A 20,486-nucleotide genomic window follows, 5' to 3' on the forward strand; every position below is an offset into this window, starting at 1 on the left:
TAAAGTTTTTAATTGCTTATAATTTTACAATTGTAGACAGATTAGCTAAAGGCATAAAAATCTTACCCGGAATATAAAACCTAACATAATTCAATAACTTTTAAAGCAAAAAGTGTACAATTTATCATCATATAAGACTAAAAAAAAACTAAGCTCACCGAGCCAAGTAACAAGAGCAGGTATATATATATATATATATATATATATATATATACATACACACAACTGGTGCAGTCGATCGCAACGAAAAAGGGGAGGTGCACAGTTACGTGTTATAGCAGTCCCATGTGCAAAATTTCAACGTTCTACAGCTACTCGTTCTTGAAATATGCGAGATGTATACATATGTACGTACGCTTTTACATATGTCAAGGAAAAAATCTATTCTAAATCCATTTTACAATCCTTTCTGGCAAAAATATTCCTTCATTCTGTCCGTAAGTACATATTGTTCAAAATTGTTTCGAGAGCAGTTGAAATGGATATTTTCATTGAAATATGATACTCGAAATTTTTCGTGATTACAATACCTTCTTTACTTCGCACAAGGAAAAATAAAAATAAAATCTCAGCATATCAATAGAATTTACGACAGGCAGTCTCACGCTCTGGAGATAAAAATGTTTTATTTCCTAGAGTGTTGCAAGTGCTCGTTTTGAAATTGTTGACTTTTTGAAATCAAATATTCCTTAAAGTTTTACAGAATATAAAGTACACAATAAAACAAATTCCAAATTCGGGCTTCAAGGAAACAATGTTCGGGTGGAAGAGTGTGTTATTCAAAATTTGATGACTCTAAGTATCTTTGTTTTTTTCACAATGCAAGAAACGGGCATACATTCATACAGATTCTTCATTATTTAGTTTCTTTAAATATAAAATTTGTCAGCTGAATTAATTATTTAGTGTTTTTAAATTAACGAAAAGAACTCTTGCTTTTCAAAAATACTTTTAGTTTTTGAAAAGCAAGTTTAGTTAGTTACATCTCGCAAGTTTAGTTACATCTCGCATATCTCAAGAACGAGTAGCTGTAGTTTTAGATTTCTCCCCCCCCCGGAATATTTCCATTTCTTCAATCTCCAAATTTCAAAATTCAATAAAACATATTTGTCAATTAATTATTTTTTAATCGCACAATATCAAGTTAAGCTTTTTAGTCCAAAGGGGCTTTGCCCCTGAAGGACTATTGTTTTCGTTTTGCGATTTTGCGCTGCTTCAATATAAATGTCCGATTCATTTTTCAGACAGAGAGACATGTTAGGGTATTGCATTATATTTGAAGAAATTAAATAATAAAATTTGAAGATAATAAAAAATCTGCATAAATGTATATATATTTCTCGCATTGTGATAAAACAACGGTACATAGAGCAGTCGAATTTTGAATGACGTAATCTTACTGCGAATATGGGCAAATTTGAAATTTGGAATTTGTTTTATTATCGATTTCATATTTTGTAAATCTTTAACGAATTTTTGATTAACCAACTCAAGGATTTCAAAGCGAGCAATGACAACGTTGTACAGAAAAAAAAAAACATTTTTATCTCCAGCGCGTGAGACTGCGTATCGAAAATTCTAAAGATATGCTCAATTTAAAACTATTTTGCGATATTACTCTTGAACTGAAATTTATGATTTAAGTGCGAATAACGTGATATTTAATAAATAAAGGTAACAGACAAAATGTTAAGGAAACGCCCCTTTGGACGTAATTTAAAATCTGAAACCTTTCAGATTTTTTTATTTATTTATTATTATTATTATTATTATTATTTATTGAATCAAGCTTTAGTTTCGGTCGAAGGATTTTCTTCAACATTTCTTTTTGGCATTCTTATTTTCAATAAATTTTACAGCTTTTCAGGAAGCATAAAACTTATAACCAAATTTCTAATTTCTTATTGTCATTTGAATTCTTAAAAAGTGAACTATTCATGCATTTTCTTAATCATGTTGAATGCTAACGGCTTAAATGTAGATAATATCTTAGAAAAATTATCCACACATACTATTTCTTTACCACCTAATACTAGATATGTGCTTCCAACAACATAGTCTTTTAAATTAAGATAGAGAACTTTGTGTTAAGTTTATATGCGATGGTCGGAGAATTCTGTAAAAATAAAAAAATAGTTTTATTTTTCCCAGTAGAATAAAATTTCCAGTTACTAAGATTTACTTTGATCAGTTAATGAAGAAACATAGTCTTCTAAAATGGCGTTTGGCTTCAAATTTACAGGTTAATTAACGAAAGAAATATGTAATAATCTGAAAGAAAATTTATGGAGTTTTACAAATTACGCTTATCTAAAGAAAAATTTCTGGCATTTTCCGAACGTCTTTTGTTCATGACTATACTAACCATGAAAATCATACCAGAAATAAAATAAGAGAAAATTTTAGCAGATAATACATTTATACTCACTTACATTTGTTTTCGGGTACTTGTGGTCTTCAATTTTATTTGCAAGTATCAGTTAATAAATGGTAGTGAAATGATTTTATTTTTCTTTTACATATACTTCCAATAAACGTTTTTAAAACATGCTTGTTTGAAAAATATATTTCAAAATGTTTTTGGCAAATAAAACGAATTACTCGAAAGGTTCGGAAAATTAATTCAAATAAGTTATAAGGAATAATCCGATTTCCAACTTTAAATATCCTAATGACTCTACACTGGTGCCCAAACTAAAACAAGGTGGTGGATGACGATTCTTCACACCAGGATTTGGCGACTGGGTTCCTTAATCCCCAGTCACCCTTTAAAAGGGAGAGTATATAAGGCATTTTCTTGCTTCGTTCTGTATGTCTTCGGGGTGTAACGGTAGCACGCTCGGTGCACGCTTTTTTCGATAAATAAGTTTTATCAACCAATCATCGGAGCTGTATGCATTTAATATATTGCAAACCCGTATACCGGCAGCAATTTTTGATGTCTGGTGTGGGTTTGAATACTGTTGGCAAGAGAAATTGAGGAGCAACTATGATAGCTCGTGACAGCCTTTGCTGCATTCTAAGAAAGGATAGAAGAAGCAGTCAACTCCGTTACAGAAGACAGCAAAGCGGGCCAAGAGGAGATGAAAGGGTCCATCAACTCTGTTAAATAAGTAGTGAAAGCTCGCCAGGGACCCGTTAAGGAGATGAAAGAAGGTTAAGAGGGAATGAAAATGGAAATTACTTCTATAATAGGAAACAAATTCGAGGCTATGGAAGCCAGAATGGGCACGGTTGAAGATAAAGTTGGAGAAATTCAACAGAGTTTTTGGTGAGGAACAACAAATCGAAGAAATAATTTCAGCCATTCAAGAACAAATTGCTGCCAGAATATTCCCTGTTGTCACTAAGGAAGCTGAAGGTGTAAATAAATGCATAATGACAGCTAGTCACATTCCAGCCCGTTTAAATTCGAACATACGTAGTACCGGCCCTCTCTAAAACTATCCACGTAGAATGGAAAGATCTTTTGGAAAGTGTAATGACGCAGTTCTCCATAATGTAAAAGCAAACAAATCGGATTCCGAAGCTAAAGCCTGCCATCTCGACGCTTTATTTAAAGCAGATGCAGAAGATAGTACCTTTCAAGCTTTACTCGAAGACCGGAGGTTAGACTTCGAAGCTCTACCCGGCGCATTGGAGATGCGCTTTGGGTAGAAGTGTTGAAAAGACGATAGTAGGCTTAAATTAAAATCCCGCTAATAGAAGCCGACGGAAACAGGCCAGGAACTCGCCTATGTTAAAAGGCTGTCTCATCTCTCCTTTTTCATCAGAAACAAGGGAAATTCTGTCCCGGCAGTACTTCATCGATGGCATCCGAAATCTTGGGACCCGGAAAGCCCCGCGAATGCTAAATGGCACGGATTTAAAAAGCTCTCTAGTTTACGACATGAAATTCGAGGCAGCCCAGCAAACAAATTGTAGAGATCACCACCCAATCAGAGCTGCTCATGTCCAGGAGCCCGTGCATCCAACGACTGGTCGTCTAGACGATTTAACCAGACTAGCCAGTATTTTGAGAAGGAATAAGAGTGATGCGGAAGGCAACATACGAAGAAAATGTCACCCCAAGTCAATGAAAATAAAACACCCCCCAGCAAGAACGTAGGAAAAAAATAAGTGACCATCTCTCGGAACGCAGGTTGCCAGATAATGAGAAGCCCCATTTTAAAGTACTTCAGATTTCTGCAGTGGGTGGCGGCAGTAATGAACATTTGATCATGAGACTTGTCAGTGGAGTTCCTTGCAGTAAGAACATCTATACGGAAGCCAATGTTATCGTCATCTGGAAAGATTTGGCTCAACAATTAAAAGATAAACTCATCTGAACGCCCCCCTGCGTAACCCTCCAAAGTGTGTCTTGTGGCAAAATCGAAATTGTTGGGACGTTAAACGTTAACATCACGTTTGGAAGTACCACCTACTATCATATGGCATATGTGGCAGATATTACAGATCCTTGTATACTGAAATTGGACTTTCTATGGAAGTAAAATTTTTCTTTGGAATTTAAAAATAACGAACTGCATTCAGCCTCTGAGGACAAAAATCTCTGTCATAGGAAAGGACCATCGTACCGAAATGTGGAACGTCCTGTCTAGAAGACTCCTACCCAGAAATCTGCCAATATTGCTCCAGTATTGAAGCGAAATATGAGCTGCTTAACCCGTTGGTACATCAAGTTACGAATTCAACATCGTCTGACTCAGACTCAAAGAGTGACCAAGAAGTCAGGAAAGACCAATTGGAAGACGGCGACATTAAACCTATAATTGACTTAATGGAGTCTTCAAATTGAAAACCTACCATTTTGATTTATAGGCCTACGACAAAATTATATTGGGCTCTCTGAAAGTCACTCCATATTCGAGATGACGTCTTGCACCCGAAATTTGAGTAGGATAACAGTAGGATAATATAATTCCGTTGGCAGCTGATACTTCCAAGATTCCGGATCCCAGACATCCTGAAAGAATCACATAGTAGCACCGCAGAAGGCTACTTCCAAGTAATGAAGACTTTCCGTAGAGTTCGAGAGCGCTTCCACTGGAATAATGGAAGATTCGACTTCCATTATTCCAGTGGTGGTAACGTGGTAATCCTACAATACTTGTGCGCGTCGTTACAATATAAGAGCGCCTTTTGAACGTATCGTCTTTGACATCATGGAACCTCTGACATGTTAAATTCTGATCAAGCTAAAGTTTTACCTGTGTTTTAATAAAAGGACTTTGCAAGTTGCTTGGCATCAACAAACCCCAAATGACACCTTTACATCCCCAGTCAGACGGCATGCTAAAGAGGTTTCATCTAACCATCCTAATGACCTCTCACTGGTGGTTTCCAGAAACCAAGAGGACTAGTACAAGAAGTTTTCTCTATTTTTACTTGTCTTTCGAAGTGCTGTCCTCGAGACTACTGGCTATTCCCCATCCCAGATGCTCTTCGGTCGTGACCTTCGTCTGTCTTGTGATCTCTTGTTTGGTCACCTTTCAGATGCGCCTTCATCACTTAAAGAGCATATTCAAGATCTCGAGGCACGGTATGATTTGATGCACAGTTTTGCAAGAAATCGAGGGAGCTTGGAGAAGAAGATGATGGAGACCCGATATGACACGAAAGCTACAGGACATTGATTTAGCGGAGCAAGGTATGGTTATGGAATCCAATTCGACAGAAAGAACGCTCTTCTAAACTACAGTCATCTTAAGACGGTCCTTACACGGTTCTAAATAGCTGAACGATGCCGTAGTTCGGGTCTGCAAGTCATCAAATTCTAACCCTACAGTCTTTCATTATGATAAGCTAGCCCTTTACTATGGCAACAGTACGTAATTCTCATAGTGTATCTAATGCGTATAGCATACTAAAGTCGTGGTCTTATTTGTACATAAATTTGTAAATTTATGCATTTGTTTATTGGTTAGCATTTGATTTATTTTATATCATTTATTAGAATTATAGTTTAAGTATTGCATTGATTTGTCTCAGTTGTAAGCATGGTTTCCTGTCCAAGGATTGTACTGCCCGGGAGTGCTTTGAGAAGAGGGCAATGTTACGAATTTCGTACATAGATAGATGACTTTTGTGCAATTTTATGTGAAGGTTTTGTATTTTTCTGTACAATGAGCATGAAAATCTAGAGAAGCGAAGCTTACCGGAAAAGTAAGAATACATGCGACAAGTCTGTTTAGCATTGAAGTAAATGGCTATCTCACTAAATTGGCGAGATATCGCTAAGCTGGCAATGGTTTTGGTGACTAATTGTTTGTCAGCAAATTTGGCGAGAAATCGCCAGCAGTCACTAAGCCAGCAGCAGCTACCATTTGGGTCCGGTCCTTGTGTCATCGTAATAGGTAGGTAAATAACTATAATTGATTTCATATGTAGCTGTACCCGTAATTCGGCACTCATATGCCTTCCAGTAATTTTGAAAGCAGAAGTACTAGAAATAGTTCGTCAGCAGGGTTAAAACTGTCCAAAACAGCAGAAATCATCTGCCCTCAGATATTCTTGTGGGTTAATTCAGCGTTCGTCGGTGTACTAAGTATTTCCGGATCTACTTCGCCTTTTCAGATGTACTTTGCATTGCATCGTTTTAATGTTCTTAGTAGTTTGAAGTGTAACTGCCGATTGTACTCAGTGACCCTATGAAGATAAAATAAATCGATAAAATAGTTTTATCAACCTATCTTCGGAACTGTGTGCATTCAATGTATTACAAACCTGTATGCACGCAACAATATTATGCATAAGTCCTCCACCGCTGAATTTATCTTATTCCTTTTGAATGCAGAAAGGCACTTGCGCATATAAAAATAAAACGTTAATGGAGAAATAAAGTATTAGGTTTTATTCATAAAGATTTATGAACTCATTCCAAAACAGCCGAAGTTCGACTCATAAATACATATTGGTAAGTGAAAGTAATCCGAACTAATACATAACTATTCATTGAAAATATTTGCTCTCCGTTATTATTAATTCGAGGTTCCACTAGTGGGAGAGATTGCTTGGAATCCATTTTCATCAGCGACGTATTCCACAGTTCTTTCAATACCTTGCGCATCTTTATAGGTGAAGAGTCCTCTCACATATATTGCTTCCGGATGTGTTTCCTCGTTATTTTGTTCGTCGTGGTTTTGGTATTCGACGCGTGGCTGTAAGGTGAAAAGAAGTAAAATTAATTAGATGCACCGCTACTATTAACGAACACATGAATTTGACCATGGATAGCCACAATACTAAGAAATAAATTACTTTACTTTGTTTTAATTACTTTGTTTTAATTGTGTGAACTTTTGCTCATTTACTTACTTGGTGCATTTCGCATGCAAATTTTATATTTAATTATTTTGCGTTTTGTTTTATCTTGATTTTGTGCCCGCTTATTTTGTTTGCATATATTTATTTCATGTATTATTCGGTAGAGCCTTTAAATCTGAACAGATTGACGTTGAAATTGTAAAGAGAGCTTTCTTATAACTTCCAGTTTGCACTAGTGAAAAGTTTTATGTAAAATGAAATACATATTAATTATAACAACAAAGAAAATTTTAAGCAATTAAATTTTGAATTTCAAAAATGCTCTTACATTTTCATCAGCTTTTCCTCCTAAATCGCCTCTGCCTTCTTCTGCATGCATATCACCTCCTCCACTGCTGCTTGTACCACAAAGCTGTTCACTTGCACAGCTTAACAGAACTATTATTACAATAGAGACCTATAAAAATTAAGTATTGAAAATATCGCTCTAATTAAATGAAATGAAATATATAAGGACAATTCTTGAAAAATTGAACTTTTCCCTAAGTCTTCAATTGTACGGGAAAGTTAGCGTTTAAAATACATTAAAGAAGAGTTAAGGCGATATTTTTTATCCCTGATTAACTTTCAGATTCAGCTAAAGCTTCATCTTACAGCATGACTGGAGGGAGAATTATCAGTTAAGGGCAGTCAGTTGGTGGATATAAAATATGTAACGTTTGAAAAAATGTGGTATAAAATATGTAATGTGTGTTTAAACCATGGATTTATACATACTAATAATTAGAAGAACAAGCGTGAAATCGTAAAATATTTCTTCTAACGTCTCTTTTCTCAGATCAATTTGGGCTAGCTGAACAAGTGAAAAAGCTGTAAAATATTTTTAAACCTCTTCTGTGTTCTCATATTAATTTAGCTTGCGCTATAGCTGTTTGTAATAGATGTTTTAAGATTTTCTCTCATCGTCTAGAAATGTTGCAACCAGAAGTCTCGGAGATAAAGACTATTTGGAAGGAAATTAGCAGGCACCAGCGACAAGGAATGATTGAAAAGTGAGAGAGAAGTATGACAAACGGACATTGCACAACTTACAGAAATGTTCTGACTTTCATAAAATTTTGTGCTGCCATTATGTTTAATAAGTTCTGTCTCTCATCACGGCATGGAGACGTAGAGGTCCCTAAAGTAATCTGCATTAATAGCATCTCAATAATTTTTCTATTGGGATAAAGGTTTTTCTATTGGGTCTTGTTAGAATATGAGACAACGTTATTCTTCAAAGAGATTAGGTTGTGTTGTCTCGCACCTCTGCATATCTTGCATTCGGAAATACATCAAGTAATACTGTAAGATATTGTAGTCATTGTGACTCAGAACACTATTACATAGCTTTCATAATTATTACATCAATTCAGGCACTCAAATTACTTTACAACAGAACATACATTTATCCCACATTAAAAATACACTTGACAAAAATAGGATAACGTAAACAATTTATGGGAAGATAAAGGTGAAATTCATTGTTAAACATTACCTGCTGCCATTCATCATGGCATCATTACCTTCTGTATTGAAACTACTGGCAGTCTTCTAATGCTCTATATTCTTATAATTCTGGGTCATGCAGAAGACTTCTGTGATAACAGCAACTACGGAATGTTACAGTGAGGGAATGCTTGCTTGTTGAATTATAGCAATTATGGCATGGGGCGGTATGCATATGTCAAACAACTCTTCAGTATTCTCTTATTGTTACCTGTATTATAGCCTTGTTTCTCATTGCTGTTCCAGTGGCTGTGTGTCATGAATGTGGGAAATCATACCGTCCAATGATACCGTAACTGAGAAGATTCGGTTAGTACAACAACAGAATGAAGATGAACATGTGAAGTTAATCAAGAATTTAGTTGAGAAGGGAGAAGAAAATGGATTCTTCGTGAGAAATGATATTTTGTACAAATTTGAAAATGGTAAAGATCTTCTAGTAGTGCCAGAATCCTTACAGAATGAAATCATACAGAAGGTACATAAAAAAGGTCACTTTGCTGTAGATAAAACTGTGAATGCTGTAGAGCAAGAATTCTATATTCCCAGACTGAAATGTAAAGTTGAAAAAGTAATTGCTAACTGTATAGAATGTATACTGTACAACAAGAAGCAAGGAAAAGCAGAAGGATTTCTTCATCCTGTACCGAAAGAAAACGTTCCCTTGAGTACGTATCATATCGACTTTATTGGACCTCTTCCATCGACGAACAAGAGATACCAACACATTCTAACTGTTGTCGACGCTTTTACGAAATTTACTTGGTTCTATCCAGTGAAATCACCAACTACACAAGAAGTTATTTCAAAATTGAAGCAACAACAGACTGTATTTGGAAATCCAGCCAGAATCATTTCAGATCGAGGTAGTGCCTTTACATCGAAAGAATTTTCAGCTTATTGTACTGAAGAAGGAATAGAACATGTCAAAATTACTACCGGTATTCCAAGAGGTAACGGACAAATTGAGCGAATTCTTAGAATTTTGATTCCTGTTTTGTCAAAATTATCACATGAAGATTCAACGAAATGGTTTAAATACGTTCCAGATGTTCAGAGAATAATCAACAATACAACTACGAGAAGTACGAAATATTCACCGTTTGAACTTCTCATAGGCACGAAAATGAAGAATAAAGAAGATTTGAGAATTAGTGAGATATTGAATGAAGAATACCTAAAACAATTGATGCAAGAACGTGATGAAATGAGAGAAGATGCGAAAAACAACATTTTGAAGATACAAGAAGAGAATCGAAAATAATTCAACAAGAAACGTAAGAAACCGAAACTATACAAGATTGGCGACTTGGTAGCCATTCAAAGAACTCAATATGGGACTGGTTTGAAACTACGACCTAAGTTTCATGGACCGTATAAAATCATAGCTGTAAGATTAAATGACAGATATGAAGTCGAGAAAGTAGGATGCCATGAAGGACCAAATTTGACATCTACTGCGGCTGACCATATGAAGCCATGGTCAAATTGATTTGATGTTTGTATCAGCTCAAAACCTAAGGACCTGATACTCTCTTTTTTCTTTTCTTTTTTTTTTTTATTTATCTTTGCAGGTACATGATAGTGATGTCCATTCAACAGACATCGAGGACGATGCCTCTTCAGGCTGGCCGAAGCTGTGGGAAATCATACCGTCCAATGCTGAATGAGAATTGCCCGTTATGACATCATCAGTACAGCATCACCCAGCGCAGTAAGAATCATCCCAGACAGCGCTGAGACCTGGTCGAGAGTGGAGGGCAGACGTGAGCAGACGGCTCACACGTCTTCAAGAGTTCATGAACTTTAATTGCGCTTTCGATGTTATGCCTTTACAGCATTATGTTAATCCTGCATACCGTTAACTTCATCTTTATATACTTTTCTTTATATACTTTTATTTCTTTCTATTAAATAAACCATTTAAATATTACTTCGTGCTCTCATGCTGTGAATTAAGTCAAATTCTACATGAATGTGTACCTTTCTGACCTTAATGCTGACAACAACGTGTTACGGTAACATTTGTACAACCTACATGGCTCGCGGTATGATAAAATGAGAATTTGCTTTCATATATTCCTACGATCTGACCATTGTCAACAGTGTCCAAATATTCAAATGTTATTGAATTTGTCTCATATTCATAGTACCGTTTAGATCGATTTGAATACAACAGCACTAAGCAAAATATAAATTACATACATCTGGACGACATATTGACATATTATGGTGTGGCAGCTACACGAATAAGCCACGCCCTTGCTGATATCAATTATACAGATAAGCTACATATCTAATAGCGGCGTTCACTCAAGTAAACCGCTTCGCTGAGGGTACGATTCCTCTCTCTCTCTCTCTCTCTCTATATATATATATATATTATTTTAGAGAAAGAGAGAGAGAAGGATATCGAGTATGTCAGCTTTTCCCGGTGGCTTCCCTTTTATCAGCTCTTTCTCCGTCATGGTAGTTTATCAAATGCATTCTCCTTTCTTAAATTCCTGATTTTGTGATTTTAGTACTAAAAAAATAATTACTTATTCTGGACTGAATTTCTGTCGCAGGATTTGAAACGTGCTAATATTGTTGTATATTTCGATCTGTAGTTTTCTGAGAACCTAGAGAAGAGTATTAGTTCTCTAAGTACAATCAAAGCATAGAGAATGAATTGCTGTTTTCCTCTATAACTCAGAGATTATAATATTTGTCGGAAATGTGAAAGTCTCAATTTTGATTGTTTGTGTCACCATCTAAAACTGTATTAATCTTAGACATTATAAATTAAAAAAAATAATTCAAAAAACTGAATTTATGTAACATTGATTCAGTACACTATTAATAAAAGCTAACAGCTTGACTGTTGATTGATATAATATTAGCAATAAACATTATGCAAAAGAATAAGCACAGAATGCCACTAGAATTGCGTTAGATTAAATCTGAATCTATTATCGGACTGTCCTGAAGCGGTATATGGTAGCATGGCCTTGTAACCAAATGTCAAAAATTTATGGTATAAACACATTTTCTGAAACAAGTAGCATTTAATCAGAGCACAATGTATGGTTTATACACATAAGATGTAACAAAATTCAAGGATATATCAGTGGTAGACCGATAAAAATTAATTATTTTCTTGTCACATTAAAATCATACGATCCGACCAGAAATAGCAAACGCAATATTGATAGGCGCTATTAGTATTCTGGTGACCAAACTATAAATATTGAAGGACACTGAAATATAAAACGAATGATACTCTTAATTTGACATATGCTTAAAAAATTAATTTTATATCAGTTAGCTAATTTTTATGCTTTATGCATAGTTATTGCTCTAAGAAATACATGTGTTGAAAATTAATAATACATTCTGTTGGGCTAAGGTCAGCAGTTCAAAGTTCTGTGTCGCACACTAATTTTCTTCGCTCCTATATCTACTTAAGCTGATTCGCTAAGAGAGCACAAACTTCAGAGAGGGATAGGTTATTCGATAGCAATGTAGAATGGAAACGCGTATGTAGCATGCTTAAGGCATTTTTGTGAAACATGTAACCTCTGTGCGTGAAATTTGTCGTTCAAAAATCAACTGCTGCTGAAATAGGATGCAAGTTTTCAGTAATTCCGAGGTAGCGGATATGCATGTAGCACATGGAGCGGCGGATTCTAAAGAGCAAGCCGTTGTGCGCCTGTATAATGAGGCGGTACCCCAATAATTGATTTTGAATACCAGATATTTGCACGGCTGGGTATAAGATTACGCGGGTACAAGTCAAAGGAATCGGGAACGAACGATACAGACACCTGAAGTAGAAGAGATGGTTCTCCGCAAGGTATACAGAAAGGAATCCATCTGTCAGCACACAAGCGATCCCTTCACACTTGACTGTCTCCAAAAAACCATCGTCTGGAGAAGCCTGTACCCGAACCACTTGCACCAAATCTATGAGCAGGCCTAGTAACGACCGAACGGTAAAGTCGCTGAATACTGGTAGTTCGGTCCAGAGTTCGAATCCTGGCAAATGAGCTGCCTGAATGGGCATTTTCGGGGTTTTTCCTGCGTGTAAAGTGAATGAAAGATAGTTTTCCTTAGTCCTCCACGAAGCCACCCCCCCTCTTAGGCAGATAGCCTTCGAATGCTTTGCCACAATCAAACCAAACCCTGCCATTAGCAGCGCGTGTAGCAATTGTTTCCTACTGATTACGCACCACGAGTTGCATTTGCTGAATGGTATAAGCTTATAATTAACAAGCAAGCCTATTTTCCAGCCACTGTCTTGTTCATTGACGAGGCATCTTTAGCAGCGAAGGCTGTTACAACGCACACAACACACGTGTATGGAAGTGAGCAACACCAGGAGTATCCGAGCACATGGAGCAAAGAACCAGTTTTCCTTCAATGCTTCGACGGTCATTGTTGCCAACCACCTAATAGGCCCATATCTTATGCCTGTTCTTCTGAACAGACTGTCTTACAAGATTTCTCGGAAGAAGACTTGCGTAGATTGCTAGTTGATAAAAAATAAATATAAATATTGTAGAGTCTTCGTGTTCTTTTCCTGGAGCATTCACTGTAGACCCTACATAAAAAAACTTCTAGCGAATTCTCGCTACGTCTTTGAAGAACAGGCACTGCAGAAGAAGGTTTAAATAATCTTTTTTATTTGAACTAAACTAAACAAAGGTTGCACACGCTCGGTGCTCACAGTTACCACCACTTGTGGCTAAGTAACTTGAACAGAAAATAAAAATGTAAAATCACAGTAGATTAAGATGGCTCCTTATTTATCGAAACACCTAATTCGGCAGCACGCAGAAAAGCCGAGCCTATAATATAAATATTATATGAAGAGGATGAGTCAAACTAAAAATAATTGGTTAGAATAAAATAAGGTCTTTATTATATCATAAATGTTTATGGAATATACCATACCCCTGTCTGATGAATACTTACGTTCTTTCTGTAAAGCAAACATTTCTTCGATTTTTACAGTGACATCTTATTGAATGTAAAATTAAATTTGACGACTAATTATTTTTGACGATAGGATTGTATGAACCGTTAATATTTTCGTATTTGTATAAATTTAAAACGAAATAGTAATTTCATTTGAACAACCATTAGAAATTTTATTTGAAGAATCACTACAAATAGCTGGAAGATGCATCTCGGTATAGCAGAAATTAAACATCATTTAATTTTGCTCCTGTAATCAGTAATTTTGCTCCTGATAAAGAGAAGACTATACCTGTTTCAGGTTAGGTTAGGTTAGGTTATTTAATTACGGCAAAGCCTTGAGGGCTATCTGCCTAAAGGGAGGGATGCCTTCGTGGAGGACTTTCTAAGGGAAACTGGCTCGTATACACGTTACACATGGGGAAAACCACGAAAACACCCATGCAGCCAGCCCGTTCGCTGGATTCGAATCTCGGACCGAACTACCAGTGTTCAGCGACTTTACCGCTCGGCCGCTGGTGGGCTACCTGTTTCAGAGTTCAATTCGAAATCTACGCCAAACTATCTGATTTTACTCGTTTAAACAGTGAAGTTTTTATGAGATTTTGTGATTGTTAGGGTAATAATTGCAATCAATTTGCAATAACATGAAGCACTATTCTTGTTGTGTGAATTATGACCAAAATCCAATGCTCTTCTCTTATTCTTTTTTTTTCTTTCTATAATTGTTTATGCGTTTGTAGAAAGGAAGAAAAAAATCGAAGAGCTGCTTTCATCATGCTGATGAATCGAATAATGGCTTTGTCATGTATGAGTACGCATTGCAAACTCACACAATTGAACTACACAACGTACTAATGTACAACAGTTCTGCCAATAAGAGAGACAAATTAAAAAAATTGTTTATTTGGTACTGGATAGCAGATGTTTCATTGGCCAGTTTAAATTAAAATTTTTGTAGATTAGTACCCGGATTAAGAAATTTAGAGTCCATGCAGTCAATGACTACTATGTGCCTACCTGCCATATGTGTTTTTGATGAATACCTACTCACTTTCTGTAAAGCAAACACTCGTTCACTGCTTACAAAGGCTCTAATAGTTTCCATCAAAGGTTCGTGGTTTATAGAATTTAATTTTTAGTATGGAGAAAGATAATATTTTAATTATTTGTGTCATATTAATAGCGACATGGAAGATAATAGCACAGAGAATATGTACTATGAAAGCTTGAGTAGTTATTCACATATTCGCCTTGTAGTGTTTAAGAGAATTTCAATGTTATTCTTTTTTTACTGTTAAATCCTGGCTTTGACCCTAATCACAACAGCTCTCACATTTCAAAATTTGGCAGTGACAATGTGGTGCGCGATGAATTCCATGATCGCTCAAGCGCGGATTGAAAAAAAAATGTAAAAATAAAATAAAGATACTAAATAAAATACAGAAAGGCTTTCACTGGTATGAAATCAATTATAGAAATTCGACCGTATCTGTCTGTGCTACAAGCATTTGTTCCGCTATTTTTAACTTGAACAATTAGATGTCTTTCTGATAAGACGCTTTTCAATTAGTATGTTGTTACTAATCCCGGCTTAACGCTTGTTAGAAATAAATTTAAGATTAAAATGGAAATAAAAGCAAAGGTAAGGTTTTAGAAATATGCCACAATTGAATAATGGCTTCTCTGCCGCCATATAAGACATTATATTTCAAAACATACGTTAAGTATCCTAAAAGATACGCTTGACAACTTAAAAATTTAATTCAAAAAATAAAATTATTTAGCAAGAATGGTATTAAATAAATCACTGAAACATAGAATGAGGAATACATTGCATAATAGTTACATCAGGAAACATTCTACGTTCTGGGTTGTAAACCTGGATTGAAAACATTTGAAACTCGAAAATTTTCGAAGTACAAAATATTTCAATATTTCTGCAATATTGTTATCTGCCGTATAAATAATTAATAAAATGAATTTTTATGTGTGATATTATAGTAGATTATTAAGGTTTTTCTGAGGAAAAAAACACCTTCAAAATTTCTATTCACATTTTTCATTATTTTATCTTAAGGTATCAGACTACGTTTGACACCTAAATTTATAAAAATAGTATAAATAAATCTATTATTGGTGTTATTTAGCAGAATTCTACTTAAAATGTTAAAAACAGATAATAAACCATATTATCAAAGTATAATTGTTGTTTCTTACTTCCTTGTACGAAGTAAAGGAAGTATTGAAACCACGAAAAATTCCGAGTATCGTATTTCAACGAAAATATTCATTTTGACCGCTATCGAATGCAATTTAACGAAGTTTTTGTACATCTGTACATAAGAGCAGAATAAAAAAACTCTTTTTCCCAAAATGGATTGTAAAAGGGATTTAAAATGGATTCAGAAGCGTTTATTCCTGACGTTTGTACATACATAAGTACAGATGTATTTATCTCGCATAACTCAAAAAAGACTAGCCTCAGAAAGTTGAAATTTTATATACGGGACTGCTATAACATGTAGTTGTGCACCTCACTTTCTGATTGCAATCGGTCCCACCAAACGTATATAAATATATACATATAGATATAGATAGCCACTCTGTTACCCGGATCAGTGAACTGTGTTATTTTACTCTTATATGTTGTTAAATTGTGCATTTTTTCCTTTAAAAGTGATTGAATTATGTTGGTCTTATGTTCCGGTTAAGGTTTTTACGCTTTCAGTTAATTTGCATGCAATAGTTGTAGAATTATCAACAATTTAAAAGTAGTTTATGTGCTGCTAAGCCGAACGCGTCAGTTATTTGTTTATATTTAAAATCTCTCAGTAGAATATTCAGTTTCTGCACCTCCAGTGTCTTTTTGTCGAGTGGGATCAAAAGTAAACGTTCAGTTTTGTGCACAGAAAAATCTGCCCTCTTGTCCACTAGCCGATATGCTTGTTTTTGCGTAGAAACTCTAATTTTAATTGTAAAAATTGTTTTTTAACTGTACTTGGTGTTTTTCTATATTATGTTTTTTTGTATTTTACAATTTTAATGGAGATGTTTTGAGTTTTATGTATTTTTGGCTTGTCGTGAAGTGACAACTGAATTAAGTGAATGAGAAATATATCTATAATGATATTCGAGGAAATAAGGTTAAATACAATGCAGCAAAAATGTACATAGTTTAATAGACCGTAAAAAGAAGTTATGTAATGTCCACATCAGCTTTATTAATATTTTACTTTTTTTGGTCTCTTATATTTCTTAAGGAACAAAAATTAAGTCAACTGTAATTTAAATGATAAAATAAAATGTCTATTAAATATCCTTGTTTGAGTACATGCACAAGCTATTTTTCGAGAAATTTCTCTCTTTTCATTGAAAAGTTTGTCTGAAATAATTTTTGATATGTACTTACACATAAACTTTTAGTCCATTTAATTCGCAATATTTCATAGAATATCTGTGGAAAATTTCATAAAATTACTATATTAATATTTTAAGTTAAAGTTGTTGTTTTTTTTCCAGAGAGAAACTTTGAAAATGTCATGTTTTTTAAAAATGGTATAATATAATACAAACACAAACATAAAAAAAGAAAATGGTTCCCAGTATGAAAATTAAATGACAAATCTAATCTTGTTCCCGAGCACTTGCTAAGAAATTGAAAGATTCAAAATTATTTTTCGAACATCACCAAAAGTATTCAAATGAAAAATTCTTGTTTTAAAGTTATTTAGAAAAGTCTGTGTACTTTCAGACATCAGATTCCGGGTTCTTAAACAGAAACTTCTGGGTCACGGTAGAGGACAAGAACAATTCTGCATCTAACGACCAGACAGACAAAATAAAAGAAGTCTGGGGAAAGTTAATGAAGCTTTAAAAGAAAGTGATAAAACTCTTTTGAAAAATTTCATCGAAATCGATGATTAGAACGTTGTCGGATAAGGTAATCAGAATTCCCATTCATTTAGTTCACTCTTATTAAAATATTTGTATAACGAAGCAGCATTTTAGTAGTAAGGATAGTTTAAAAAGGATTCTTGCAAATATTTTGGATTACCTTGATGAATTACAGTTTTCTAAAGCTTTTTTTGAAAATTTCAAGTTAAACATTTTGCCAGAGATGGAATAAGAAACTGTTTATTTATTTATTTATTTTTTTTAATTTTTTTTTTAAATCTTAAATCTTTTGGATAACAACCATGGCATGCGCCTTTACGCCATAAATACAAGTAAGAAAATAATTATCTTCCAAAGAGGTTAAGAGAAGGAAGCATTTTATTATATAGTCATTTCTGTTTAAAGAAAATAAAACACGTACTTGATATATGTTTTTAAGAACTCGGTATAACTTAGTTCACAAGTGATCACATGCCTAATAAATGCCTAAATCATCAAATTAAAACATAGTACTCAATATGATTTATACTTTAATAAACTTATGATTTGGTTTAAAATTTATTGCCTGTATGAAAGGCATTATATGTAGCGGTTTTGTAGATATTCAACCTTAGGGTAATAAATAATAAATGCCGAAATAAAACAAGTAAATAATAAATAAAAATAGTTTTCTTTAAAATGTTTCGAAGTTTGCTTTACCTGGTTTAGTTCTTTCGGCATATTCCAATTGCTATAATCTAAGTCAATTTACAGAGCAAATCGTCCGCTTATTTACCTCGCGATGTTTCCTGTTGGTCTGCAGAAAAGTTTGCGAATGGTCCTTGTTGCCTCTCTTTCGATCAAAGTTAAGCCTTTCGCCGCGAAAAAACTTAACTTATTTTTATTTTAAGGCATGAAAAATACAAACTTTCTTTGCAAATTCCATTTTTTTCATTAAAATTATGAGTAAGCTTATTTTAGCTAAACTAACTGAATACAAATTTATGCTATCATTCTTCTAGAAGTGTAACTGTTTTGAAAGACCTCTAGAAGAATGATATGCAGAACAATGATGAAGATGCAAAAATGCAATTACACAATAGAAGCGCATGAAGAAATTTCGATGTCACAGTCGAAATCAGAAATGCAAAATAAATATAAATCGCTAAAAGTTTTTTGCATGGAAACCATTGTTTGATAAGGGGAACCATTGTTTGACATGATAAATGCTTACATTAAGGTGGAATTATGGATGATGGTAACTAAAATAGAAAACATATCCCATAAATAATGACAGAACCAATGAATACTTAAATATAAAGAATGCAAGCATGACAAAAGAAGTACTGGAACCTAGCAACAGAGAATCCTACTCATATTCGATTTAATCTTTCTTCTTACCAGTTACATAAAAATAGACAAATTGTGAAACGAATAAGCTAATATACTTCATAGAGTTCATATAATTTAGAATAATTTTTCAAAATTCTCAAAAGAATAGTTAGTTACCTTAACAAGCGAAGGAAGAAGAGAAGACCATTTTTCAAATAATTGTAATTCAGCGTCCATTCAAAGCGTCATGTTATGAATCAAATGCACTGATTAGCCATAGAGGATTTTCCAAACATTCTGGAATTTTATGCAGACAATTCCTTCAGTATGTAGTTAAATGAAACAGAATTCACTTAAGAATAAGGATAAAGTGTAACTTTCATACATATTTTGAGAGCGCTTAATATAGGCAAAAGATTTATTCTTAATTTAAAAACAGGGTACTTGAAGGAAACGTAATAGTAATACTTACGTATTAATTACGTAAGTATTACTATTACATTTACTTCAAATACCCTGTTTGAAGATGTAATTACGTAATACTTACGTATTACTATTACTATTAATAATGAAATTTCTCTTTCATTTTACTTATATCTAAAATTTTTCCAAAGCCTTCTCTTTGGACAGACGTTTTTAAGGGGCTAATCTAAAATTTTTAAAAAAAATTAGAACACTTCTTAGCTCATTTTAACATTCAGATTCCTTCAATGTAATTTTATCCTTTCCCTATCACGCGGACCAAACTTTTCTAACGTGCTTCCAACAGCAGATATCCCTTTTATGGGTGAAAAATATTATATTTTTACATACATTTTAAAAATCGATTAAAGCTTACTTGTTTCAATATTATCCTAGTGGGCAAGCCCGCCAGATGAGCGGGCTACGACCAAGCAAAATTAATAAGCTCTGTGTACACCTGGAAAGAAAATGTATGAAATGCTTCCTTTTTAAGTTGGTTTGACAAAGTTCAGCTTTGTCTTAGTCTTGATCCATTTCTTTACTAAATAACCTCCCTGTAAATAATACTTTGTGTGATTAATTAAGAACAACTGGGTATCATATGGCTTTGCTTCTTGGTAAATAAAGCACCAACATTCCTCTTAGAGAAACATCTTGAAAAAGCTACGTAAAGCATTCTGCGATTGAAACTGGTTTGCGGTAAATAAATTCCAATTTTCTTCAGTGTCTGTCCCTGTCACTTATTAACAGTCATACAGAATGAAAGCCTGAAAGGAAACTGTCTTTGCTTGACTGAAAAGGAAAGTTCGAATCTGAACGCTAAAGTTCAATACGTGGAATAAAAATTATTGATCTAGCATTCTGTACAGAAATAGATTCACAATCTAAAACTTTTCTCGTAATTTTCTTCACAACAAGCCTTGCAGGCAAAGAGGTGGCTTACAGAAAGCTCAAGCTGTGGATGAAATCCAGCTGATACGTGTCTTGTTCTTTTTCATCATCATTAATAACAGAGTCTATACGGTTATGTGTGGAAATTTGAC

At 34.3% G+C, this 20,486-nt stretch overlaps 1 protein-coding gene across 1 annotated transcript; it reads right to left on the reverse strand.

Annotated features, from left to right (window-relative positions):
• Positions 1-6,830: 6,830 nt before the first annotated feature.
• On the reverse strand, positions 6,831-18,662 carry LOC118198641 (uncharacterized). The gene is made up of 3 exons (XM_035370373.2): positions 18,370-18,662; positions 7,595-7,723; positions 6,831-7,160 (listed from the first exon to the last, which is right to left on the reverse strand). Exons 1-3 carry the CDS (start codon positions 18,388-18,390, stop codon positions 6,981-6,983), a joined length of 330 nt encoding a protein of 109 aa, XP_035226264.1. The 5' UTR covers positions 18,391-18,662; the 3' UTR covers positions 6,831-6,980.
• Positions 18,663-20,486: the final 1,824 nt, after the last annotated feature.

The sequence above is a fragment of the Stegodyphus dumicola genome, chromosome 3 (assembly GCF_044657685.1).
Source record: "Stegodyphus dumicola isolate Sdum_Otavi_A_Nest chromosome 3, ASM4465768v1".
Taxonomy (NCBI): domain Eukaryota; kingdom Metazoa; phylum Arthropoda; class Arachnida; order Araneae; family Eresidae; genus Stegodyphus; species Stegodyphus dumicola.